The 27,691-nt window shown below is 37.6% G+C and overlaps 1 protein-coding gene across 7 annotated transcripts in view; it reads right to left on the bottom strand.

Moving 5' to 3' along the window:
- The window catches only part of Oscillin (glucosamine-6-phosphate isomerase Oscillin), a 47,308-nt gene extending 21,102 nt beyond the window's left edge, over nucleotides 1-26,206 (bottom strand). For 2 of the 7 annotated variants that reach the window (XR_014441770.1, XM_083123665.1), the window contains exons 1-7: nucleotides 25,883-26,206; nucleotides 22,835-22,998; nucleotides 21,931-22,032; nucleotides 15,249-15,431; nucleotides 11,793-11,977; nucleotides 10,586-10,759; nucleotides 2,765-2,829 (exon numbers count right to left, since the gene is read on the bottom strand). Coding sequence is in view for 4 of the 7 variants with exons in the window: in XM_083123665.1 (XP_082979791.1) it covers nucleotides 2,767-2,829; nucleotides 10,586-10,759; nucleotides 11,793-11,977; nucleotides 15,249-15,431; nucleotides 21,931-22,032; nucleotides 22,835-22,958 (831 nt within the window). In the remaining 3 variants the exon portion in view is untranslated. Of the gene's footprint in view, nucleotides 1-142; nucleotides 191-2,467; nucleotides 2,607-2,764; nucleotides 2,830-10,585; nucleotides 10,760-11,792; nucleotides 11,978-15,248; nucleotides 15,432-21,930; nucleotides 22,033-22,834; nucleotides 22,999-24,222; nucleotides 24,294-25,882 lie in introns of those variants that run through there. The other 5 variants (XR_014441771.1, XM_083123667.1, XR_014441772.1 and 2 more) reach the window with 4 other exon arrangements.
- Nucleotides 26,207-27,691: the final 1,485 nt, after the last annotated feature.

Genomic DNA, 27,691 nt, shown 5'->3' with positions numbered 1-27,691 from the left:
CACATAACCATGTATTAGGGCAATATGTATCTTCGACTGAAGCTTCTTCACTGCAGTTTTAACATTTTTCACCATTTTTATCCTCAAGCATGACTTGCAAAACTATCTATTCTTGTTTCCCCACATTGTCAAAGCCACTCACCTAGAAAAAGATTAGTATCTAAGACGATAATTACAACCATGAAGAAGCCTACAGGAGAAAATTAAAAGTAATAAAATACACTACAATCTGCAAATCTGGACAGTATAAGGCAACAAAGTACATGAAAAAAATAGTGTTTGTGAGGCTATATTAGATTTAATTAAAAATGTGTCCATCAATCAAGTACGAATATTAAAGAAAAGCTTGACTGAACAAAATATAAGGGTTGTTCAGAAAGTTAAGTTCCAGGCTGGCAAAAAAAGGTACATATATTCTATTTTTATTTCCGCTTCCACAAAATTGGGCATATCACCTGCTAATGGAATTATTGTAGAGCAAACCCTTCCTGAATTCCATGTGGAACTACTGCTGGACAATGATAATAGACTAAATTCATAGTACAAATACAGTTAAAATTAACTTTACATAAACAAGTGAGGTATATTAATGTCAACTAATTTACAAAAACATAATTTATATGCCTATCAATTTCGAACTTTTATCAAAACCATGAAATCAATAGGTAAATGTTTTTTTTTCTTTTCAGTAGTGCAGCATTAATATATTTACATAAGATATAATGGACTAACTTTGATGAACCTTGAGGGTTCCTTACCATCACCTGCCATGCTTCAAAAGCTGTCACCTGGATGGCAAACGTATATGCTACTGGATGTTAGTACAAAACAAAGGCCCGAGATTCACTCTTATCAACCAGTATGACTATAATCACATGTTTAACTTACGACTCACAAAAAAAAAAAAATAATTTCACTTTCATAATCTGTGTATGTTATTAAAATTTTGTTTCTATTCACCACAAACATGTGAACTGAGTAATTTTAGTTATTTAACATAATTTTTGGTAGATTGTGTAATAAGGTATCAAAACAAATGTAAAGACTAGCTGCAATGCAACTCAAAACCAGAACCTTCAGAATCAAGTCCATAAGTCATGAACTTGACATATGAACTTCCACCAATGACCCAGCACCACAAATTTGTAGCTCTACATATCACTAATCTTACTAAACAAATAGCTAATGTTGAAGCATAGCAAAATATCTATGAGAAAAAATATTCTATTCAAGTCCCCTATTGCTATTCATGATGCAGTAAGATTAGTAAAAATAACATTTTTCAAGCATGTACAGTATCTTCACAAAAATACACAAAACTATCGAACTATTATATTTATGCTAGTACATGGCATCCCGAAATTAGTTTTGTATAGAGAGTTTCTGGTTGTCTGGTACTGTATTTTTCCTTATGTTATGTTCTTTGATTGATTGATTGATTTTACTTCACTTTTCTGCCACTTTTGGCTAATCGTGAAGAGGAAGATGAATACTGCTAAAATGAAATGGATGAAAGGACAATTGCAAACATGTATGGATGACGCAACACGAGTCCCATGGAGGATTATACTGATCACGAGTCCAGAAGCCAGATCGTTGCTAGTCTGGAAAATTCAGTCCAGGGCGTACTATGTGGAAGGGAGGTTGACCTTTGGGTGTCCTCGGAAAGGGTCACCACTTATTTCATGTAGTGATATGAAGATGAATGATTATACAGCTTGTCACATATGATGGCTGATTAACCTGTATGCATGGTACACAAGGGAGTCAAGGAATCTGCAACAGCCAATCTACGCCCCTTGCATTGAAGCTTCTTCTAGCATAGGAATGGCCTCAGGAATTCTGGCAATGTCGCTTTCCTCTCTCCCGCAAAGTCATCATATGTGGCAAGATATATAGATGAAATTGATAATGGGACATCCATGCTCAGGATTTGGAACTGGATTCTTTGGTGGCAAGATCAGGAGTTGAGTCTCGACATGCTCGAGGAACACAGTACCATCTGGTAGCTGGATGTTCGATGCTATGTTAACATTTATCAACGTGAGAATGACCAGCACCACTATCATATTTTAACAAACGCAAAAATAGTTCAATGTTGCCAAATCCTTGACCTTGGCAAGGTTCTTCTGAATGTTGGTTCTTGCAACTACACTGCAAATTACTGAGAAAGTTGGGAGAATACCTCCTCCCTTTATTCACCATCATGATATGATACACTGCTACAGGATAGCACTTGCGATACTGAAAACCCTCTCCCCAGCCATGACAAATTCTTGGACATGAAAATCATTCATGTAGAAGCATAAATATCATCATTTAAAAGTGTTGAATTTTTTGTGAAGACCCTGTAAAAAATTACACTCTATCTGGGCATAATGAAAATAAAGAGCACTAACATATACATCTGGTTTGGGCAACTACCGAGGCTTGCTTTAGCGTCAATTGACTACTACAAGAAATTTACCAGTTTCTTCAGTAGATTTCAGAATACGCTGTGTATTCACATAGCACGGAATTATATACCACATTGGTAAATAGGCCAGCATTAGTTGCAATACTATTATTATTACAAACTGTTAGTGGAAAACTTCAAAGTGGCATTCCTAACAATCAAAAACAATCATAACAGTAACACAATTGAACATAACATGGACAGTGACAAGGAAAACTTAAAAAAAAAAGACAAAATAAAACAACACGAAGCTGAACCCTACAAATGAGCACAGTGCTTACAAGAGCACCAGTTTAAAAATTTAAATACCGTTACGATTTATTTTCTCCGGACTCTTCTTCTTCAACCAATAGTCTATGGACAGGATACAAAGCCTGTACATTAACAAGGAGCTATGTTGAATCACATATGAGTAACTCTAGCCTATTAAATACAGGGAGGTTATTGCAGCATGCCACCGCTTCAGCATCGGCCGCTTGCCGGTCCAGTCATGCAACAGGTGCCGGCAAATTGCGTAACAGATAGCCCGTAACAGAAACCGCTTGTTTTGTAATGTTTCCACTTTTCACAATTACAGTTACAATTACAATTGAAATAAGCACGTACCTTGTCGCACGGATGCAGGAAAAGGTGTCCTCCCAAATACAAATATTTCTGGCACCTTATTTCTGACGTCTAATCTTAGATTAGTCATCGCTACTTTATTCTCAGTTGTCGCGACAGCGCCAGCAGCTTATCGGGGGTTGGGTGAGTTGTCAGCCGCGAGATGGCGCTTCATACTGCACGTGTCGGCAGTGATGCCAACCGTAGGGACATGTCCCTACGCATAGGGACTTTTCACTAAATTTCGCCCGCGTAGGAACGTAGGGACAGATTTTGCCAAATGAGGGAAAACGTAGGTACTTTTTTCAATCTTGGTAAATTACATTTTATGAATTAGTTTATCTGGATACTTTAGCGAGGAGGAGAAAAAAGAACTAACTAACAGATCTCCATCAGAATTTTGGAACATGTTATCGGTTACCAAAAACTTTCAAGGCAAGTTCCTTTTTGAAAACATTTCCACTCTCGCGAAAATAGTGCTAACATTGCCGCATTCTAACGCGGAAACGGAAAGAATATTTTCAATGTTAAGTGATACAAAAACAAAAAAGGGAAATAAAATGGGACCAAAATTGTTAAAGAATGCAGGAAATACAGCATCACCAACCAACATCTATCTCTTCACAGCAGCAGCATGTATGACTTCAAATAACATAATCAACAGTAAACGACTCAACGTTATTCATTAGGGGTGTGCTGGATTCTTTACTTTAAAAAGTCGTTAATTCTCGACGTTTTCTGCCTTGTAAGTTTCTGGAACTTATCGAAAGTTGTAAGTTTTTATTCTAGAAATGCAAAAACAATCACTTAAAGTGAAAATGACTTGTAAAATTCGAGATTTCCAGTGCTTCGGGAAATTTCGAACATTTCCCGTCCAGAAAATTTTCCGACTTGGTTGGGAAATTGCAAATTTTTCAGTCCCGAATGTCGGGATTTAAAAAAATTACCGTCCCGATCCCGTCCCGACCCAAAAAATTCTGTCCAGCACACCCCTATTATTCATTAAGGCAAGAATTTACAATACCGGACCCTTCTGTAATTTCTATGCTACGTCTTATACTCACGAAATAATTATTCGTGATTATTTATCTCAAGTTAACATGTTGGGGTGAGGGGGAAAAATGTTCATTAACGTGTAGAAGTTGTAAAATAAGCTTTTCAATTCTCGCAATGATTCTCCGTATACAAGTATGGTAGCCATATTTGTTGATATGAACAAATTAAAATTAGTTACGCTGTCTACAGCGTTGCCACACTGTTGATTTCATACTTGGAGAGCATGGATCGTGTAAGAATGGCGGAAGAGAACAGTAAAAAAGTTGTTAATGTTGTACAGATTGTTAGGTGGAGTGTGCAGGAGGATGGCTGTGGGCTAATTAATAAACTTATGGATTTCAGTATATTGCCCAAAGAACGTGCTTACATGTGACAGCGACAATCACGATGTAGAAGAACTGATTTGATTACAGGTAAATTTGGCAACAGTACATCAATCATAAAATTGCAGGATACGAAAATGGCCTTCGATGATGAACGTTTGCCGTTAAAGTGCTACGAAAATAATATTTTTTATCGGTTCGTAATCACAATTACCGCAAAACCATTCAGGAATAGCCCCACTGACCATTCTCGGTAAGTTTAGGTTAAGTTAGGTTAGGCAAACATAGTTAAAATTTGTGCTCGAAAAAATCATGCACGGGTAGCCCAACAAACCATTGACGGATAGCCCCACGAACCATTCAGGTACGGTTAGGTTAGGTTAGGATAGGCAAACATAGTTAAAATTTGGGGTCGTAGTAATATCAGGAATGTATATTTCGTTTTTTAAGTATTGGAAACACAAAATCTTCCGGTAAATAATAAGCAATCGTGCCGATCGCGGACCACTCAATGTCACTTATTTTGCAATTTCTACACGTGACCCCCCAAATTTTAACTTCAAATTCGTGATTAGGAGGCCTCAATTAGTGAGTATGCGAAATATTACAAAAAATCGGGGAGAGGTCCTGTATTGTAAATTCGCTCCTTCATTAATTGTGGAAGCACCGAGCAGAAAGATTTGGTAAGTAAATGTGTATATTTTATCTTCTGTTTGCATGCTCATGAGGTGTTTTTTTTTTAGTCACTTTACTTGGCGTAGGGACATTTGGTCAGTTGTAGGGACATTTTGACTACGTCTGTAGGGACATTGCCGAAAAATGGTTAGCAACACTGTCGGCTACCAGACAGTGAGTCTACGCTCATTCATGTTCACTTCTGTTCGCGTTTATCAGTACGCGTTTTGTTTATACTGTGTTATTGAGTTGGTGTGCTAGTGCTTTATTGTGTGTTAATTGTTATTCATTCATTACTTATGTCGTTAAACAAATATAGTCTTGAACATAGAGTTTTTATGTACGATAATTACGTGAAAACGAATTCTTGCAGAAAAGTGGTCAGGGATTACGATAGACAGGATCTCTTGAACCTAAGAAACGTGTTGTATTGCTGTTGAAGGAAGTCATTTTCAACATCTCTTATAACACAGGAGGTTAGTGATCATCATTATTATTACTTTTAAATATCATTTTACGCTTTCGGTTTGCTTTATGCGCCGGGATGCTGTCTTCCCTTTCTGTCAACTGAGGATAAAGTAGCGATGTCTAATCTAAGATTAGATGTCAGAAATAAGGTGCCGGAAATATTTGTATTTGGGAGGACACCTTTTCCTGCATCCGTGCGACAAGGTACGTGCTTATTTCAATTGTAATTGTAACTGTAATTGTGAAAAGTGGAAACATTACAAAACAAGCGGTTTCTGTTACGGGCTATCTGTTACGCAATTTGCCGGCACCTGTTGCATGACTGGACCGGCAAGCGGCCGATGCTGAAGCGGTGGCATGCTGCAATAACCTCCCTGTAATAATTACATCATAACCAGAAAGAACATTTAAAATTATAATAAACTCAAATATATATTTTTACAGAACTGAAAATAAAAGTTGAAAGACTTGTGAATGCTGAAAAAAAAATAAACATTTGATTCTAACTTCACACCATGGAACCAGGTCAAGAGTGAAAAATATACTAAAAAAATGTTATAAGAAAAGGCACGATAATAGACAGTATAAAGACATTAATTATTAATTTTTAAAATACAATATTTTGGATTATGAAAACATTTCATTCAAAGCCTCTTATCTATTTATTACTTCCATAATATTAATAACCAGTAATTTTGCAATTATGTACAAAAGTGTAGAAATCTGCAACAACAAACATTACAAGATTGCACATTAATTTCTAATTTTCAAAGCAGAATTTTCTAAAAAATTCCCTTTTGTAATCTGGAGAAGAATTACACTATATTATCAACAATTGCTTTAAATTATACTGAAATCACGAACTACTCTTTCTTTCAAAAAAAAAAATGCATAAAATTATCTCAACTTTGCAAGAAGCCATTGAGGAATAATTTAAATGCAACAATTTTCACACACAATACCAATTTTATTATTGTAATTGTAGTTTTCGTTCACTTAAGCACTTGGGGATTTAAAGGGACTTGAGGCTTGTGTCATTTACACTTAGATTAGTTTAAGATTTACTGTAAGCCTTTGTCCGAGGAGGGACAGAAAAAAGTAACAATGTGATTTCATCATTATAGCGCCAAAGAGAGGAGGCACAAAACACACTTTCAAAATGTTTGATACATTACTCCTTATCTCCCTTTTATAAGATTTTAGGTACTTATAACTGAAATAGGCACTTTCTGGTACAACAGAATTCATTATAGTGGTTTCATACCCAGAAATGAACTTCTGTACTTGAATTGTAAGAATATATTTACTGGGGGAAAAAATAGGCATTTGGGACATTGCAAGCTTGTAATAGCAAGTAGTTTCAACCTTCTCCCCCCCCCCCCCCAACCTTCAATTATTTCATGGTACTGGTACTTCTGATGCCATTCTTCTTCTTTCTTTCTATTTTGATTACTTTAATTTGCTTTTCAACCCCTAGGTTCATCGTGCAGATGAATAAGTACTGATGAAATAGACGACAGTACAAACATAATGATGAATCCATGCCTTACCCAGGGTTTGAAACTGAGACCTCTGGTTTTGTAGTGGGGGCTAGCTGATGCCAATCTCAAAATAACATTTCTCATTCACACATAGCTGTCACTGGGATGCTGGTCAGATGAAAATGGCAAACGTGTGCATTTGGAGATACAAGTATGCACATGGCCATTCCAATGTTCCTGACAAAGCCTTGCACACATGGATAAGATGACACTTTTACTTGCTACTGGTGACTAACATGTTTGGCCACTGAGGCAGGTCCACAGCCAGGCAGGGGCCAGGGGGGGGGGGGGCTCAGCCCCTCTGGCACAGTCATCGGCCTCCTGACATTAGGTCATTAGGTGAAACTAATTTTTGAATGATTTGTTTGCAGTGAAAAGTGAAAATGCAGACAGCTGCTATTACATTCATTCATCTTGTTTATGAGCCGAAGTCTAGGTAGAAGATTCTCTAGACTTTACAAAGTTCTTTTTAAGAAAACTTTTGTATCTGTACCTTCGCTGCACCTTCCACATCTGCGTCAAAGGTCAACAGCTCCCAAGTTTTGGGAACGATGATGAGTTTTATTGCTTCGGGCAGGGGTGGAATATACTGTAGGCACTATGATTGAATATTGTGTATTTTTCCTTCTATGATATAAATATCTGTATCACAAAAAGTAGTATGGGGTGTGTAGTAGGGGATGATGTCAGTAGAAGTCAATTAACAGTTCAAGAGATGTTTTACATTAACTTGATCTCCCCCCCTTTTCCTTCCGCACACACATAATTTATCTTCATTTAATACTGTTTAACTTTCGAAAATGGATTTGGTGACTTGGTCTACAAATCCCCACTGATAACCCGTTGAGTTCCCTCCTTGAGATCAATTGTATCTATGGGCCACACATATTGCTACAACAAATTAAGATAACTTTGTGCACAGTTGACTTCTTTCAAGAACATGATGTTTTTCCACTCGTACTGAGGATACTGGGTGGAGGTGAAATCAAGAGTTGAGCACTAATCTTGCTTGACTACTGAGGTTGTAATAGTGTTAGCTTAAATGTGGTGGATTGATTGATTGATTGATTTGGTGTTTTAAGTCCACTTTAAGCACAGCAAGGCTAATCGGGACTGGACCTACAGTTTAAAGTGGGATCCGAACCACTATGTGCCTCCACCGGGTATCGAACCCGGGACCCCTTGATTACAAGGCGATGACGCTACCGCTGCGCCATCGGGAGGCCCTTTAAATGTGGTGGAGTTATTAAAGTTAACCTGTGAACATGAAGTTTCAGTTGGTCTTTGCATTTTCTCCTGAAACAAATTATATTGACATCAATACTGAAATTGTAATACAGAGGTTGTTTGCTTTTTATCCGACCATTTTCGATTCGGTGCTGCCACCTGGCGTATCATGCTGGAACTATGGGTCTGCTGGCTGGAGCAGTGTTGTGTCTGACCTTGCAGGTGAGTGTTGGTAGTGAATGTTATTAAATGGCGCCGAAAATCAACCGGTATTGGGAGGGTTACGTAATGGCCCTTTTCCATGCTAAGTTTTCATACGCACACATTGTGAAACACTCGGGGTGACTACTGCGAAAGATATTGCGGCCCGTTACACACAACAGGCTCTCCTTGCGAAACATTCACCCATGAAAACCACCAGAAGTGTTGCAAGCAAAGTGTCACATACCGTGACATTGACTGCAAGGGGCGCAGCAACTTTGTTCGTCAGTGCAGGGAAAGTTTCCCTCGTGGCTTTATGGTTGAGATGGATTCGGATATCAGGGTAAGTTGATGATACGCAAGGTGGACATAAACATGAAGGTGAATGCCAGATACTTCCAAGACTCCATTCAGACACCTATCTATCGGAGAGACATCCCACAATTGTATGGAATGGACGCGAATCAGGTGACGATCCAAATGGACAAGGCTTCGAGTCATACCGCCAGAACATCACTACGTTTTTATCACGAAATGGCAGAGGAATTAGGAATTTGTGTCATTCCATTTGAAGTCATCCTTTGAAAAGCCCAGATGCCAGTCCAATGGATTTTTGCGCATTTGGACTGTTGAAACGACGTCAACATCGCCGGCCGCGCACCCTGGATGGTCTATGGAAAGCTTGCAGGGAGGAGTGGGACAGAATTCCCATGCCTGTCCTGCACCGGAGCTTGCTGTAATGGAAACTGCGATGCCGGGCGAAAGTCCACAATGCTGGGGGTCCAATAGAACATGATTGGTGGTGGCGGCGCAGTATTTCTTAAGGTGAGTACCCGTTAAAAATGGTCGGATATAAAGCGAACAACCTTCTGTAGTAGATCTACCACCAATTGAAATATATTTTCCCTTTCTCAGAAGTTCCAAAGGTTAAGACAAAATTTCAAGATTCCAAGCTCTCCTCAAGTTGTATTTGTATTAGAATATTTTTTGTACGACTTTTGTTAATTGCAACGATGAGGATGAGTAATGATTAGATGAAATTGATGAAGGCTCACTCACAAGGTACCCCTCATGTTCAGACCCGAGACTCGAACCTGGGAACTTGGGTGGTGATATTGAAAATCTACCACTTAACATGCTTGACCATCGAGCAGTCACTTCATTCTTAAGTTCTGACAATTATAAAATAATATAGATCTTCGAACTCTGACATAACTGGTCCCAAGCCCAGCCGAGAAAGGAGGGAATTTGGCTGTAGCCTGATAACGACCTAAGAGAGGCCACATCAGGAAGTAGCGATTTCAAATAGTTAAAACGTAAAGCAGCCAGAGGATGGACACGGAGGTCCTGAGGAGACAGCTCCTCCACCATGCTATGTGGACTGTGGGCCAAGAAGCACCTCTCAAATTTCATTACTGAAACTGCAACAAAGAAGGAAAAAAAAACGGATTGCTAATTTGAGGATGCAGTGGAGAAAGAAGCCCTCAGATGGAACCCCCACAGCAGTATGCGGAGAGGAAGGCCATGGATGAGTTGGAGAAGAATTGTGGAGGAAGAAAAGTATCGGGCCGACCTTTACATGGCCAAAAATAGAACCTGGTGACGAAACTTGGTTGGAGTGTGAGATTTAGTCAAGTAAGGCACATCTCTTCTGCATTACAGTTGTAATGGTATATAACCATTAAATCAGTGAATCTCTTTGACTAGCATTGGTGTTAATTATGGAGAGCAATGCAGATTACAAACTTGCATATTTGATCTTTTGATCATACTTTAAAGAAAGTCAATGCATTTTAAATTAACAGATTTTACATTTTTCTGTATTTAAAGTTTTTTCACCTTGGTTTCCAGAAACGCATGAAATCAAGGTTCCACTGTGTGATGATAGTAAAGACAAACAAGTAAAAATCCAAAACTTCCATGAACTGAAAATGGATATCGTCTTAGCACAAAATCCTAAAATGCAATACACATATGTGTATGTATATAATATTCTCGCAACAAATGTGAAGAATAATTAATGTGTCATTACTCACCTTGAAATATTTGACTGTTTTCACTTTCAACTCTAGTGTGGCATCTTCATCACATATCATGATAGTTCTTGGATGTTGCTGAAAGGCTGACACTGTCCACATGTGATTGACACCTTCTTCAATGGCCTTGTACAGTGCAAATGCTTTGTGCGAGCCAGTTATCAACACCATCACCTACAACGTAATATAAATAACTGACAACTAAATGCTGTTGGCATGAATATAGTTTTTACAGTGCTTATTTTGGGTTATATGACTAAAAGCTGCCAACAAATATGAGTCTTTGACACATATCAAGTGACAGCAAATTCATACAGGGTGGCCATTAAAGTATGGAAACAATGGCACTGATGATGAAAGATGATCGAGTGGAGATAATTCTTCTCTGTGGATGAGAGAAGATGTAATACCACTGCAACAGATGCTCTCGATCCTCATATTTTAAAGTGAATTCAAGCAAACATGCTGCAAGTTTTCAGGAAGTGAGTTGGGATTTGTAGCAGACATGTGGAGCATGTTTTTCATTAAGGAAATGTGCTGTTCATCAGTTCTGACTTTATGGTCACCCTGTATTTGTAATCAAGAGAGAGAGGTACTGATGGTTCACTAGATAGTTGCAAAAATATTTGAAAAAAAGAATATCAGTATGTAACTGTATCAAGAAGAGAAAACTCCTACTCTTAGTGAGCAATGCAATCAACTGTTCGCCATGAAACCTTGCCATTGCATTACCACCACATGCGACGTTCTTCAACACATCACCACCACCTTTATTCAATACGAAATGTTTGTATCATCACGAAGGAGAAAAACTGTAGAGAGATGTAATATTTCATATTGTTGCATTTTTTGCCAATGAAGTAAAGGAGGGAGGCTGTAAATATGGCAAGAAGGAGTACTCGGGAACAAATGAAGATAAAAAATCTTCACTTGCGGTGACTGCAAGAGGAGTAACAAATGACTGTCTAGTTTGAAAGTTTCTCTTCTCGATACAACTTTATGCATTGTGGAATTTTAAGGATAGGTTTATTCTATTATTGACTATGTACTGTGAGTGTCTTTATAATTGAAATTAGCACTCTGTTCACATGGAAATGCTTCTCCTTGAAATATCCTGAACCTGTTTCAATGTTCAAGCATTGCTATTAGTGAGAATAAATATGAGTATAGGAACTGACATCAGCTCAGTTCTAAAGTAAAAGCTTACCTCCCTTGCATCCATAACTGTTCCCACTCCAACAGTGAGAGCCTGCTTAGGAACTTTGCTTGAGTCATTTCCGAAGAACCTGGCGTTGGCCTCTATTGTGTCCTGGGCCAGTGTCTTCACCCTTGTCCTCGACACCAACGAAGAGCCAGGCTCATTGAAGGCAATATGACCATCAGGACCGATACCTGCGGTAATACAAAACTGTAAACTGTGCTGGAATATGTGAATAACATGAATTTAACATAATTTCAACATTTAATCAGTTATACAAGTCTCACAAGGTTGTGGTGGAGTTTTGTGTTATTTATTTTTCATTTTGAATCTCCTTATTTACCCAAATATTTGGAAACGTTAAATTAAGGAAGTGAAAAGATAGATGAAGTAGAAAACTGAAGAGGATGCAGACATCAAAGTGTAAGAATGTGTCTATAAAGTACAAAATCATGTACAATACATTAACCTTTAGTTGATGTGACATTTTTATTTTGAAAACCGTCCCAAGATGAGGGGTTATAAGGAACATGCTTTTCTAATGTGTGTACGAAAAAATCATAGAAGACAAACTACTTATCGTAGAGAGTTGAAGTTTGTTTTGCTCTTTTGGGGAAGACTACGCTCTTGTGGAAAGTGAAATGTTTTCATGCTATACTACAACAAACATAATTAAAGGATGGTGAAGACAACAATTGAGATTTTATCCAAATCTTCTTGTTTGGTGAGTCAGTATGGTTCAACCAAATCTAATTGCAGTTGTGTGAAGGTGGGATGTTAGTTCCTGTGAAAGTCCTTGCCATATAAATTGGAATAAATCAAACACCAAACTTCTACGACAAACAGTTCTCATTCTATTGTCTTTCTTGTTGTACATATATTAGTTAAGTTAGTTATGTACATGGCATTTGTCAGACACATTCTGGAATTCAGTTCTGTGACATGGAATTTTTCCTGTGGTGTTGGAAAATGTGACATCATTGAGAATATACAAAATAAATTTCTTTCCTATTTATATTTTAGATTTAAACTGTTTAAATTATTTTATAGTTATGACAACCTATTGAACAAGTTAAAAGTTGAATACCTTTCAGCTAGAAGAAACAGAAATGATATAAAATTTGTTGAGAAAATTTTAGAAGATTACTACTGTCCCTAAGCTTTTATCGAGAATATCTATACGAGCTACGCCGTATCGAGTACGCACTAAAGGGTCGTTATTGACAACATCTACAGATTATAATTATAATGAGTTTCAAAACTCCATAGGTAGTAGGTATAATGAATTCCAATGAGCCTAAAGATCAATTGTATTTTAATCATTCATCAGGCCTATTTTAATGACTTATCATGTATACTTTAATGTAGATATCATTCATATTTTATTGTACCTCTTATTGTATTTAGTATTTATTTTGTAGTCACATCTTTATCATTCAATCTTGTATTATAAATTTATGACTTTTTTGTATTTACATGTATACGTACTGCTGTACTAAGGCCAGTCAGCTGTTTTTCAGCAGGATAATACTTGCATAAATAAATAAATAAAAAAGAAAACAAACAAAATATAAAGAATTGTTCTAGGAAAATGATGAAAAATGAGTCATGTGCTACTGGTTCCTCGTATGAGGCTTACAGGCAATGATCCCAAACGGGACCACCGGCATTTAAAGGTTAACATAGAAATGATATTTTGCACTCTTGTAGATTGAACCTTGGCGACATATGTATGTACCTTGAAAATAACAAAGGCATAGAAAGAACAAAGTACCATGCAACTACAAACTTATATGCAGGGCTGGTTTTTTTTGTTATTAGCTATAAACACGAAATGCAACTGATTTACGACTGTAATTTTGTCGCAATTTTTTGCGAGAATTGACCGTTTCTGGGAACATTTTCTTCTTTACGATAAAAACAAAAAAAAATGAAATTTTTTACAAATTTATTTTTAAGACATATATTGTGTTGAAGATGTTGGCTGCAAAGGAATGAGAAATCATTTGGAAAGTACCCGAAAGTTTATTATTTTTTTATGTGCAGGTGACTGAGTTTTCCTGATTATTTGGAACATTCCACACATCTTGGGTTTCCCCTTCGCATTTCTATCGATGATTATCAAGGGAGGAAGAATCTTCGAAAGTAACTGGCACCAGGCAAATGCCACAAAAGTCTGAAACACGTTTTGTTCCTCCACCCTTCATTCGCCTCTCAGAACTCTCCTTCCCCCTCCATTGCCGTCTGCCTCTAGGCCAGGGTGCTCTAGGCACGTGCAGACATATCGTCTGCAGTGATGGAAATTCCAAGACAACACTGGAGGTATATTTCTGAAAGTTGAGAACTACTGCAGGTAGGCGTAAATATCAGATCAGTTTGTTCCCGTCTTTCTGACAAAGATGGGGAAAAATCGTGAAGTTAGTGTCACCTCTCGGGCTAACCAATTCAAGGAACATGGTTTCGTGGCAAGTGGTACTAATATATTAATGTGTAAACATTGTAATAAAAGAGTTGAGTGGAAAAGGCTCGATTCATGTGAAAAACACATTCAATGTAAAGGGCATTTAAATCGTGTTAAGCAAACACGTGCAGAGTATTCTGCTCCGAAAAGACAGTGCAGTATTCAAGAAAGTCTTCAAGCACAGAAAAAGTGAAAGAAGAAAAATACGAGTTCGCAATATACCCAACGAAAATGTTTCTAAAGGTAAGCTTCATTTTCAATGTAAGGCTGATTTTCAGAAGGAGAAATTCATTATTTACTATTTTTAACCTAATTTTCCCATAAATGTTGCAAATATTATGCCTTGTATAAAATCATTCATTGATTTACAAAAAAAAATGCCCCTGATGGTTACAAAATTGATAAAAGTTGAGGCTGTGAAATGACAGTACACACACACACACAAACAAGAGACAACAAGATGCAAACCCCACAGAGGATTATGTTGACTCTGGGTCCAGGCACCAGAGCATCAAAAGCATGTGATTCCTTGAGCCTCCCCCATGGTGCAGTGGTAGTGTCGTCGCCTTGTAATCAAGGGGTCCCAGGTTTGATACCCGGTGGAGGCACATAGTGGTTCGGATCCCACTTTAAACTGTAGGTCCAGTCCCAATTAACCTTACTGTGCATAAAGTGGACTTAAAACACCAACTCAAATAAACAAGCACGTGATTCCCATGTGTTCTATGTGGGGAGGCTGAATTATGGCATAAAAAGTATACACAAGAAATTAAATGTTATACCAAAGGACCTTACTTGGCCAACAAACAACGATGATATGTAGAATGGCAACGTGGACCTACATGGAATGGGCCAATTAAGCCAAAGGGTAAGTATACTTAGTTGATTGTAATTTCATTACTATGTTGATTCATTCCTGACACTTACTTTTTTTTTACATCACTTGGTAGTAGTTACAATAGCTTTAGGAAACAACTTGTGGAAGGCTTCATGCTCCTACTTACCCCCAACGAAGAGCTCAATACCACCAGCCTCTTGTATCTGCTTCTCGTATTTGCTACACTCGACCTGGAGATCTTGAGCATTGCCATTCAGGATATGGACATTCTCCGGGCTTATGTCAATGTGTTTGAAGAAGTTATTCCACATGTAGTAATGGTAACTTTCTGGGTGGTCCCTGGGAAGAGCTGAAAGAAAATAAAAATTAAAACTGTACGTCTCTCATTTTCTATGCCAGTTTGCATGTCAATTGCTCCATTATTTAGATGCATCAAAAAATATAAGAAATAAAGCTGAGACATCAACACTGCCAATGCTCTTGCAGATTCTCATTGAGACCGATACTTGAATATTACAACAATCCAAGATAGTTCGGATTATTTTAACATAAATTTTTCATTGGAACTAAATCATAGCAATAGTTTAACTTTAAAATAGTTAAAATTTCACATGAGATAATCATTTAGCAAAGTTCATCCTCCTCCACGCATAATGTTGTTGCAAGAAATATGGAAATTATGCAGCAACCACTAACACTTTAAGATCTATGTTCATTAAAAGTTATATAATTTTTGTATGTAACCAACAACCATACAAGGAGCTCCTACAGTACATGTGAAAGAAGCCCAAAACCGGCCACTATATAGGACACCAGACGATTTGATGAGCTGATTCAAGGAAACAGGTGTTTGACTGTCAATGACGTCGCCACTGAATTCGGTATTGACTATGCACCAGCCCATGAAATCATCCATGACATTCTGCAGTGTCATCATGGTGTGTGCCTCATCAACTCACTCCTGACATCAAGTCTCAAAGAATGGAAATAAGCTTCGAGCATCTTGTGCAGTACGCAAGGGAGGGGAACGACTTTCTTTTCCAGATTGTGACTGGAGATGATACCTGGATTCACCATTTCACTGGAGACTGCCATTCAAAGAAAAGAGACCAGGCGTTCTGACATCAGGTATCCCCCTCTTGGACAACAAAGCATGTCACACACGGCAGCAATGGTCAATCAGATGGGAGTGCCTGAACCACCTGCCATACAGTCCTGACCTTGCATCCAGTGACTTCCATTTTTTCCATTGTAAAGAAGGCATTAGGAGGGAAGTGTTTCACGGAAGTGTTTCACCACAACAGCAGAAGTGGAAGCTGCCATACGCAACGCAACTCATGAACATAACAGAACAGGGTTTCTTGAAACTTGTGAAGCAGTATGACAAGTGCCTGAATTGCACTGGAGACAATGTGAAAAAATACTCCAGGGACATATCAAGTACCCAAGTGCTCAGCAAGCAATGTGATCACTCATTTACTTGACCGTCAAATAGGCATTGCTCGGCAAGTGCTGCTCACTTGATAGCTGAGCAAACTTTAATGTTGCTCACCGCAGCTTTGACCCACATAATATATCATTTTTGTGTTTCGATCTCGTGACACAAAGGGAAGAAGAGGAAAGCTGTATGAGGATGGTGGACTGACAGCCAATGAGGAAATATTTATGACTTGTGATATAGCATAATTACAGAGGAAGTTCAATTAACAGAAGGTAAGGTAATATTCCATTTTCTTTAATTGTCTTAAAATGAAAGTGTTGTTTGCTCCAAATAATAAATATTAAATAATAAACTAATACACAATGTAGTTTGGAAAGTTGTGCAAGAGTGTGAAAATGAAAATTTCGACAGTTTTGTCCACATCAACTATCGCTGAAACTAAACAGCTTTTCAAACACTGAAATCTTGTCCACTCGACGCAGCCACATTGATCACAGATTATTCAAAGGCACTGATATTTTGATCAATGAGCACACATCGTCAAGTAAATGATCTGTTTGCTAAATGAGTGAAGATCTTGCTCAGCGAGCATTGCTCAGATACTTCATGCACCCCTGAATAAAACTCTCTGCAGATGACTTTTTTTTCTGACGTATTATCACTGTAGCAATATTCATTTTCAAAGTGGGGCTAGTTTGAAACTGACCTCTAAATTTTTTGAATGTATTTATTTTTGGAAGTTGAATAGTACGAGAGTGATTCAAATGAAAAACCTTAAAAGTTCAATATAAATTGTAGGACAGACTGTATACAGATCAAATTTACATGAGGTATCAACTATTACTTGCAAAATGACCTCAAGGCTGCAACACTAATCAAGTGAGCTTCCAAATAGCATTTTTGTTATTTTAAAGATGGCGGCCTCTATACACACTTGCACCAGTGAAGAGAAGTGGTTTCTTGCTTTCCGTCAGCCTAAAACTTACAGAAATTTATCGGCAAATGAAAATTCAATATCTTTGTGCATGCTTACCACACCAGCAAGTTTACTAATGGAGGAGAAAGTTCGACAATGGACTTAGTTCGCAGGCAGATGGGTGGAAAGGTCTTCCCAGTGTCTCATAAGTGACTGCACGTGGACCCCAAAGACTTATTGTTTTTAAGGTATGCAAGCACTAACTCAAAGTTGAAAATATGTGTAGATCAGCAATAGGTCTGTGCTAAAATTCAGCAAACTTGTGCAACCCTATATACAGAAATCTACTACATAAGAAACAAAAACGAATTAAAGTTTTCATTTGAATCACCCTCGTATTTACTGAGTGATACTAATTTATCACATCACCATGCACTTATCTAGAAATATCATTGGGTTTTATTTTATAAAATTGTTATGTTTCCAGGCAAGTTCACTTATTTCTTAAGACAAATGGAAATTTTAAACAAATTCTAATCATTGAGTGAACAGCAACGAGGTATTGAAATAATGACACAATTCCAATTTTTGGTCAGATGGGTGTTTCACATAGGCGTAGCTAGAACTTTATATTTGGGTGTGCACAAAGAAAAAAAAATGAGGTCTTGTACCTTTTTAATATCATATTTTGCAATACAATCACTTGGCTCTTTAACTGCACTGATGTTTGTAAAGGAATATAAATTCACTAAATGACAGTGTTGAAAATTTCTGAATATATGTAGTAGGAAAAAATCAAATTGCAATGAAATTACACATACACAAAATGTTCATAAATGTTACAAAAACATACATCAAAATACACGTCATCTATAACAAGAGATGTCTGTCAAAAGGTACAATGTTCTTAAACTCATCAATAACTTCATTTATATCAATAGACGAAGCTTTTTCCTGTTCCACAAAGTGCAAGAGCAGGGCTTCCAATCTATCCTGCTTCTGAGTTGCTCTTAATTTAGTTTCAACTTGGGTAAGCTTGGAGAAAGCTCTCTCACACGTGCAGCTTGTGACAGGTATAGAAGAAAAGCGCTGTAGTACAGAGTAGAATGCAGTAAATATCTTCTTTCTCCAACCACTCAAACCACTCCTGTAGCGTAACAGAACTTCCCTTAGGTACAGAGGATTTTCCTTTCAGAAGTCTTACTTCTGCTGCCAACTCGTCGCCTGACAATTTGAATGTTCTAGCTAAGACGGCTATTTCTTCATCCTTTACATTCAAGTCAACCAGATTTCCCATGGCACCGATGACCCCAACAGTTTCTTGACGAAATCTCTCATCAATACCACGAACACTGAGACTAAAAGAGGATAATAACAAGAAATTCTCATCTTCTCTTCCTTTGTTTCGTACAAATACTGCGAGCTGACTGATTCGTCAAGAGTCTTCGCAATTTTGCACCTCTTCACCGGAGGAATTGAAATCTCCAGACTATCACAGACTTTAATGGCTTCGTTGAAGAGTTCCATGAATTGAGATGAATTTCTCATGGATTGCACAGAATTTCGAAGCGATCTGACGCTAGATACAGCCGAAAGTAGATTTACATCTGGACTTTGGAGTAACTTGCTAACCTTCACTATCATTTGTAGGACTGGATGCAGAAATTGCGAGACAAAAGACGAACTCAAACAATCTGACTTGTTGTTTTAGTCCATTCCCTTTAGCTCTCGCATCACCCTGATGACTGCTTTGAGTGATTTCTTCCAAAGCCAAAATAATTGCAAAGTAGTTCCTTTTCACTGCAGAAACAGCTTCAGCACGGCACGCCCATCTCGTTGTTGACAAGGACTTCAGTGTTCTTAAACTTAGACCAATTTCCTGGCATTCACTTTCAAAAACTGCATGCCTTGACGAACTACCTTCAATGAAAGAGTAAAGGAATTGAATTGTTCCGAAAAAATCTGAAACAATTTATTTTCGGGTCGCGAGTTACACGAGTCCACAAGTACAAGATTCAAACAATGAGCATAGCAGTGAACGTACATTATTGAACTGTTCTTTTCTTTGCACTTCACTTGCACCCCAGATAATGTCCCAGACATTGCTGAGGCTCCATCGAAGCAAACTGAAAGAAAATTTTGACAATCAACACCAAACTCCACTACTAGTGCTAACGTATTAAAAATTGTCTGTGCATGTACAGAAGATAACTTACGAAGGGCCACTAAATGCTCAACAGGTAACTGTTTAATGACATCAAAAAATCGAAAAACTATAGACATCTGTTCATGATGACCACAATCACTCGTTTCATCAGCGATAATGCACACATTTGTACCAAGTAATGACATTTTGAACTTCCTTACAAGAACATTTTTCAAACTGCGGATTAGATCATTCTGAATTTGTGGACTTTAGTAAGTGCAATTCTTTGGCTCGTTCACTAAGTGTTCTTTCAAAATGGGGTCATATTTGGAAATTAAATCAACTACATCTAGAAATAACCCCCTGTCGTATGCTTCTTTATTCTCAGTATGACCTCTCAATGGGCGTCTCCTTTTGTAAGACAAAGAATTATGTTTATTAGCCTCTCCATGATTTGTCGATTTTGCTGTCTTGTTTGTTCTTGCTTTGAAAGAAAAGCCTTCTTACACTCATCTAATTAGATGTCAATTGGTTTATTTTTATTGTAGTTTGACCAGGAACTTAAGCTTTGCTGGTGTTCTTTAGATTTTTCATGACTTCATTTGCTCTATGCCAGTTTTTAAAACCTCGTGTAATGAATGCATGATCAAGGTGCCCTCTCACTCATGCATTGTTTGAAGCAAAAACTCTGCAGTAAAAACAAAATGCAGAGTCAACAGCTACACTATATTCCAACCATTTGTAACTGTGAAACCAGCTAGATTGAAAAGCCCTTCCTTTCCCACCTATTCTACAGGGTCATCCGTTTGGGATGTCAGAAAAGTAAAACGCTAGTAACTACTAGAAACTATGAACATTTATTGGTTGTAAACGGTACAGACATGTGTAGGAGAGTCGGGAGTTTATGCCACACTCGAAAATTTGGCATACCACACGACACACTGAGCGCGTTGTTGTGGTGTAACGACCATCTTCACTCCACTCTGTATCAACACTGAACACTGAGCGCACACGTACCGCCTCTATACATGTCATCTGCTGATTGCACTATGAATTACTGCTGCGTTGTCTCGCAGAAGTCATTGTTGCAAACTCCCATCTTTGCCATGTACATTACCGCAAATTGCATCGATACATATACATTAACATAAAAGCTACAGAGTTATACTTTTCTGACATCCCAAACGGATGACCCTGTACTTCTAGGGAAAACCACCAGGTTTGGTTAGTACGGTCCTAATTTCAACCTTACATCACATTCTGTTCTGTTATGTGGTATTGCATTCACAGGGTCACAAGGATCTACTGATATGTCAATAGGCTTACCTGGTGTATGTTCAGCATAAGGAGCATCGAAACAGGATGGTTTGTTACTTACAAGTTCACCGATACCACTACAACTGGAACTATCACAGGCGTTTCAACTGTCTGCTTTCGATCGGGACCACCTTCGTTTCTTTTCAGTTTTACGACAAAATGATCCATCTTCTTTTAGAGCATAGACTCACTATTTAAAAAAAAGTACGAAAGGTTTACACGAACGAAATATCACTTCCACAAGCGGCAATTTTCATCATATAATGGCTCCTTCGATCATTCCAAGAGACGAATTTGCAACAGAATCCGAAAAAGCAAGTACGACGACAGTTGCAATGAAGTAAACTAGTCGGTTCAGGAAATAGATTAAAATACCAGCCACCAGCGACATTGATAAAGAAACTTCCAACAATATAGTTGCATTGTCAAAATGTTTACTGATAAGCTTTCTGCCTCACAGAAAGCATACAATAATTAGTTGATTGTGAGAATGGAGGGGAAAGCGATTGTTGGTAGCAAATATGTTACTGTGACATTGTTGTTATTGTTATACATATTGTATCCCTGTATTATATCAGTTTTTAATTTCGAGCGTTCAGTAAAGAAAATAACCTATTTTCACAAATACAGGTAAGTTTTAGACCAATATTGAGGAAGAGGGGTGGGATTCGGTGATATACTCAGCGAGTTCAATATTTCGAATATAAACTTTTAATAGTTTTGTCCTGGAGAAAGAAAGATGCTGCTTATTTTCACTCTTATTGAAATATCTGTCTTTAATTCTCTTTGATAAAGCAGCTCATTAGGGTGTGCCTAGGCACACCCCGTAGCTACGCTTATGGTGTTTCAGCAAACTTTATACCCCTCTACAGTATCTCCTAAACCAAATTTCCAAGAATATTCAAATCTAATTTTTTGTAAAGACCACATGAGCAATAAATGTCAGCATGTTTGAAGAAAATCTGAGATGGTGGGTTAATTGGCTGTACGACTTGACATGTAATGAGCCTTTCACTAGTTTCACTTACCAACATATTCGTCCATGTTGAAGGTTTTCACATACTTGAAGGATATTCGACCTTCCTTATGATACTGGATTAACTTCTTGTACATTCCCAAAGGAGTTCCACCTGTAAATAAGTTCTCTGGTATAATATAATACGAATTAAAGTTGCTTCAAAAACATTCAGTTTTATTTTGCCCCTTATTCATTTCTCTGAATTTTAATGACGGTCAACTAATAGCGTTTAACATGAATTAGTATTCAACTGTATTATTTTCACTCCTCAGGTATTTTTTACTTCTGCTCTACCCCAGCTTAAGAAAAATGCAATGATGCAAAATATGTTGAATACACTGAAATTTGCTAACTTGTCTAAGCTTGAGTAAAATCCTACTCTCACCTATCTAGAAGGAAGTGCTTTCTTGGGATTTCTGATGGTGTTGTAACATACTCCATGGCATTTTTGTTCACAGAATCTAGGACGTCATTATGTTAGTATTTTCCCCATGACAAGTGAGTTATGCATGTCCTGCTCAATGATAAACTAATGAACTCACTACCAAAGGTTCTGAGTTTGAATAGATCTATTTGGGCATATTTATTATTTGTGTCATTTCATCATGAAATAAGAAAAGCTCTGTTTTTGAAGTTTTTGCTCATACAAGAAGTTTTTTTGTACATTTGGAAACTTTAGTGTTATATGTTCTACTTTTATAATGATGATGAGGATATTATGGATACACATTGTTAATATTTTTTCCTGCCTTCACAATCATAAATGCTCTATGGCATGTACCACCTAAATTGCAATAAATTTTTTTGTAAGAAAATTTGCATAGTGGTCTAATCCTGGCCTTCTATATTTGTTCTCACAATAATTTAAACAACGTAAAATTCTTAATCAATAAAATGAATTAAGTCATGCCTACCTGTTGGGAGTCCAAGCACAAAGTAATTATTGGGGCCAGGATTAAAGTCTTTTATTTTCTTGATAACATATTTTGCAGCCCAGTCAACAACATCATCTGCAGCATCCAAAATTACTAACCTCATTTTGTATGTTTCAAGTATCACAAATATCAATGCGAAGAACCTGTTTAAGAAAAAAAAAGAAAGTAGTTCATTGATTTCAATCAACTGGAAACAAATCAAAGCATCGTAAACATTTCAATTCTAATTGGAAACTGACAAATAAGATTAACCCCGTGTGAATCCTGCATATCACTTTTCTTCGGAAAAATAAGGAGAGATTGTTAGTTGTTGTTCAATAATTGTATGAAGTGAAATTGTAATTACTTTTTTTGGTAAACATTGATTGAATGGTTCATAATTGGATACACTGGAGAACTAACGGCTAGATTCTACTTTATGTTCTTATTGCCTTTTGGTGGTAACCAATGGAATTTAACAACACTGCAGACTCGTCTTTGTGTCCGCGTTGTGAATGCGTGTGCAGCCCCACTAACCATTCACGGGTAGCCTCACAAACCATTTATGATAGCCCTACGAACCATTCACGATAATCCCAAAAACCATGCACGGGTAGCCCCACGAACCATTCACGATAGCCCCACAAACCATTCACAGGGATGAGGTGTGCCTACGAGGTTAGGTTAGGTTCCATTAGCACTCATTTCATCCCTAAATATGTGCTTCATCATAGAAAAATTGGAGCGATTTTACAATACCGGGAATTTCTCCATTTTGTTTGAAATTCGGCATACTCACTAAATTAGGGCTCCTAATCACGAATCTGAAGTTAAAATTTGGCGCTCATGTGTCAAACTTTGCAAAATAAGAGGGTCAGTCATCGCAACCGACAATGCACAATTGCTCATTATTTATCACAAGATTTTCCATTTCGAATACTTAAAGAACGAAATATATATAGCTATTCCTGATATTACTACGACCCTAAAATTTAACTATGTTTCCTAACCTAACCACGCACCAATGGTTCGTGGGGCTAGCGCCAATGGTCCGTGGGGCTAGCCATAATTCAGGAATTTCTATACGTGAGTGTCAAATTTTAAGTGCAGATTCGTGATTAGGAGACCCAAATTATTAAGTATCCGAAATTTCAAACAAACTGGAGAAATTCCCTGTATTGTTAAATTATACCAATTATTGTACTGTCTTCCAATAATTACCAGTGTTGCATTCGCATCTGATTTATGAATACACAGTCTACTTAAGTGTGGGTTACACCAGGCTAAAGATAATCATTATATTCTCATTTTCTATTTACTACAGACGTAATATTATATTATGATTTATGATGTAATAAAATAGCACTGAACTTTTAAAAACTACGTACACCAATAAATTTTAAATAATAACTCTGTCCATTTTATATTTTCTTTGATGCTGTTATCACAATATTTTTTTTTTCTGCTGTAAAACTGCCTCTTCTGAAATAAAAGGGTAACATTATCGTATGGGTGAAACGGATTCCTTCAAATTTCCTTCAAATTTACAGGAGAAAGTACTTACGGAAATCATTTTCTTGAGCGTTTTGGAAGTTCCTGAATGTAGATTTGATCCATTTTAATGTGAATGCGTGTTGTTTTCTGCGAAAATCTCTGTCCGACACGCTGTTTCTGCTCCCGCCATTTGCTTTTTGCATGAGAGTGCAATGTTCCGTGTGTTAAGACGATGCAACCCCGTAGCCAGTGTTTCAGCCTCGCCGTGTTTTCACTAGAACCACCTGTCGAGTTCGGAACAAGCCATTTTTCCCGAATGGGTGTCACTTATCGCACAACATTGTAGCAACATTGTGTTCCGACGTCACAGGAGAGAGCTGTTTTTACAATTTTTCTTTGTATTTATGCTAATGGAACCTAACCTAACAGGCCTAACCTAACCACGTAGGCATTCCTCGTCTGATGTCAATATTCAAGGTTGCAAGATTGTTGTGCGTAAAGGAAGAGAATTAACGAATTACGAAACAAAGATGGTTCCGACCCGAATGGGTGTCATTTATCGCACAACACTGTAGCAACATTGTGTTCTGACGTCACAGGAAAGATCTTTTTCATGTTAGGCAATACAAGCTAACGCGTCTCTTAGCGAAAATAATAATTTTTCTTTGTATCTATGCTAATGGAACCTAACCCAACAGGCCTAACCTAACCACGTAGGCATTCCTCGTCTGACGTCAATATTCAAGGTTCGCCGTGTTTTCACTAGCACGAGAGCACATAACCAATTTCGAAAGAAAGATGGTTCCGAACCGAATGGGTGTCACTTATCGCACAACACTCTAGCAACATTGTGTTCTGACGTCACAGGAGAGACCTTTTTCATGTTAGGCAATACAAAGGTAACGCGTCTCTTAGCGAAAATATTATTTTTTCTTTGTATTTATGCTAATGGAACCTAACCTAACAGGCCTAACCTAACCACGTAGGCATTCCTCGTCTGACGTCAATATTCAAGGTTGCAAGAGTGTTGTGCGTAAAGGAAGAGCATTAACGAATTGCGAAAGAAAGATGGTTCCGAATTTCTGTGTATGGACAATTAACGTGGTAAATCGCAAGGTTATTTTACAAGTTCTACACGTAAATGCGACGTATTAGCATAATTTCAAATAGGGGCACGAAAGTAGATATTTTCCGGTGAACGAGGTTGCACCACTGCATAAATCGACAAAACACTCTCAGAACGCCCCCTAAACCAGTATGCTATCACGGCCATAATGTGTTACAGATTCGAAACAACAAGTAACAGTAAGTACTCGTAAATAGAGAAAATAAACATTATCTTAGTTAGAAATGCATTATTTCGCCTTAAGAAATGTTCCGCAACACGTTAGCAATGTAAAGAAGTCCGAAATATATGATTCGTAGGTGTTTCACCCATACGATAATAGTACCAATAAAAGAATAGTAGATTTCTTCAACTGGTTATATAAAATGACATGCACAAAATGCATGGAGACAATTAACATAACACGCTAAAAATCAGAAAATTAGTACCTTCGATATTTAAATTTCAAAGCACGGTAAAAGCAGGTTTCTAGTAAATGATACACTTTTCTTTCCTTCCCTAACTCGTGCGAATGAGGTGGGTCTATCAATCAGATTGCCTCGCAAGTCACACACGCAGGTTTCTTGTTGATATGCCACGCAGGTTATAAAACGAACTAGAAAAAGCTGTTTCAAAGTAATCTCAGAACATGAAATAAATTTTTACGCTACTGTTGACACATAAACGGCAGTTTTGCAATTCATACACAAAAAATTATTCTAAACGAAAAGATAAAAACAAGAAGTGATGCTGATCACGTATGCGGCTGCCGATTTTCTTCTTTCATCTTATCTATCTCTACGCAATTCACCGACAGAGGCGCTAGGAAATGTTTGCATGTTGGAAATTCAAATTTTGGTAATTCATAAAATTGAAAAAGTAAATTTATTTGGCATTACCTTCTTTAAAATCTAGACCCTCCCTTAGATTATTAAGAAATTTAATATGTACACATAGAATATAATGGGGAGTGGATTTAGCATGCGACATGCGATGATAGATGCTGTATGGAGCATGCGACATACAATGATAGATGCTGTGGATGCTGTCTGAAGCATGCGGCATCGTGGGGCACTTTGGTTATCCTTTGTGCGATATGTCAAGGAGGCTGGCCAGGAAGTACGATACACGACAGTTGTGTCATTGCGCTTCAAAAGCAAATATAGGGATAATTCCAGTGTTCGAAAGTTACTTTTAAAATGGTAACTATTTACATTTACAGTTATACTTGCTTAAAAAAAGTAGGGGTGTGCGGGATCTCGAAAAGTCGGGATCGGGAAAAAACTTCCCGTCCCGATCCCGACCATGTCCCAACTTCGGAAAATGACTCCCCGAGGTATCGGGATCCCGAGGAGTAGGGAAATACCGAATGGTCATTTTGAAAAGTTGTTAATTCTCGACGTTTTCTACATTGCAAGTGTCTGAAACTTATCGGAAATTGTTTGTTTTTATTTCAGAAATGCAAAAACAATCACTTAAGTTTAAATGACATGTAGAATTCGAGATTTTCAGAGCTTAGGGAAATTTCTAACATTTTCCGTCCCGAAAATTTCCCGACTTTGTCGGGATGTGGCGAATTTTTCCCGTCCCGAATGTCGGGATTAAAAAAATTCCCGTCCCTACCAAAAAATTCTATCCCGCACACCCCTAAAAAAATTACAGGTACAGTTACTCATTTTAAAAAGTAACTCAGTTACAGTTACCTGTACTTCAAAAGTAACTGTAAGTTACTTTTACAGTTACTTTCTGCTGAAATTTTTTTTGCAACCAAATTACGCAAATCGATCATTAATTGTAATAAAATATTTTGTGAAGATTAACATGTAATTTACTTATGTTACTGGTACATAATATAAGTCTTCGTATATTTATAGTATTGATTACAAAATAAAGTGCTCTTCTGCGCTTTGCGCAACGCCATGAAAACGTATGGAGGGGGATGTGGAGTTAGGACCTCACACTTTCTTGATAACGGCCGAAGGTGGGGCTGATGTGATCAGTACTACGACCCTGGCCGCCATTAACCCCCATAGTTTCCTTTATACGACGCTGGGTGGGGGCCGGAGCCGCTTCAACAGGTGGAAAAAATCCCGGTTCTCACCCACCGAGTATCGAACACGGTCTCTCGCATGGTAGTCAGGCACCCTAACGACTTTTTTTTTTTAAAGAATACCCCTATGCGGCAGTGTCCTCCGTTATTCACATTTTCTCACTTTTCACGTATGTTAATTTTCTGTGTTTTCTGTATTCTCATTGGG

This window comes from Lepisma saccharinum, chromosome 6, assembly GCF_977018435.1.
Source record: "Lepisma saccharinum chromosome 6, izLepSacc3.1, whole genome shotgun sequence".
NCBI classification, from domain to species: Eukaryota; Metazoa; Arthropoda; class Insecta; order Zygentoma; family Lepismatidae; genus Lepisma; species Lepisma saccharinum.
Note: the sequence above shows the minus strand (reverse complement) of the source record. Positions and strands in the feature narration are given on the sequence as shown.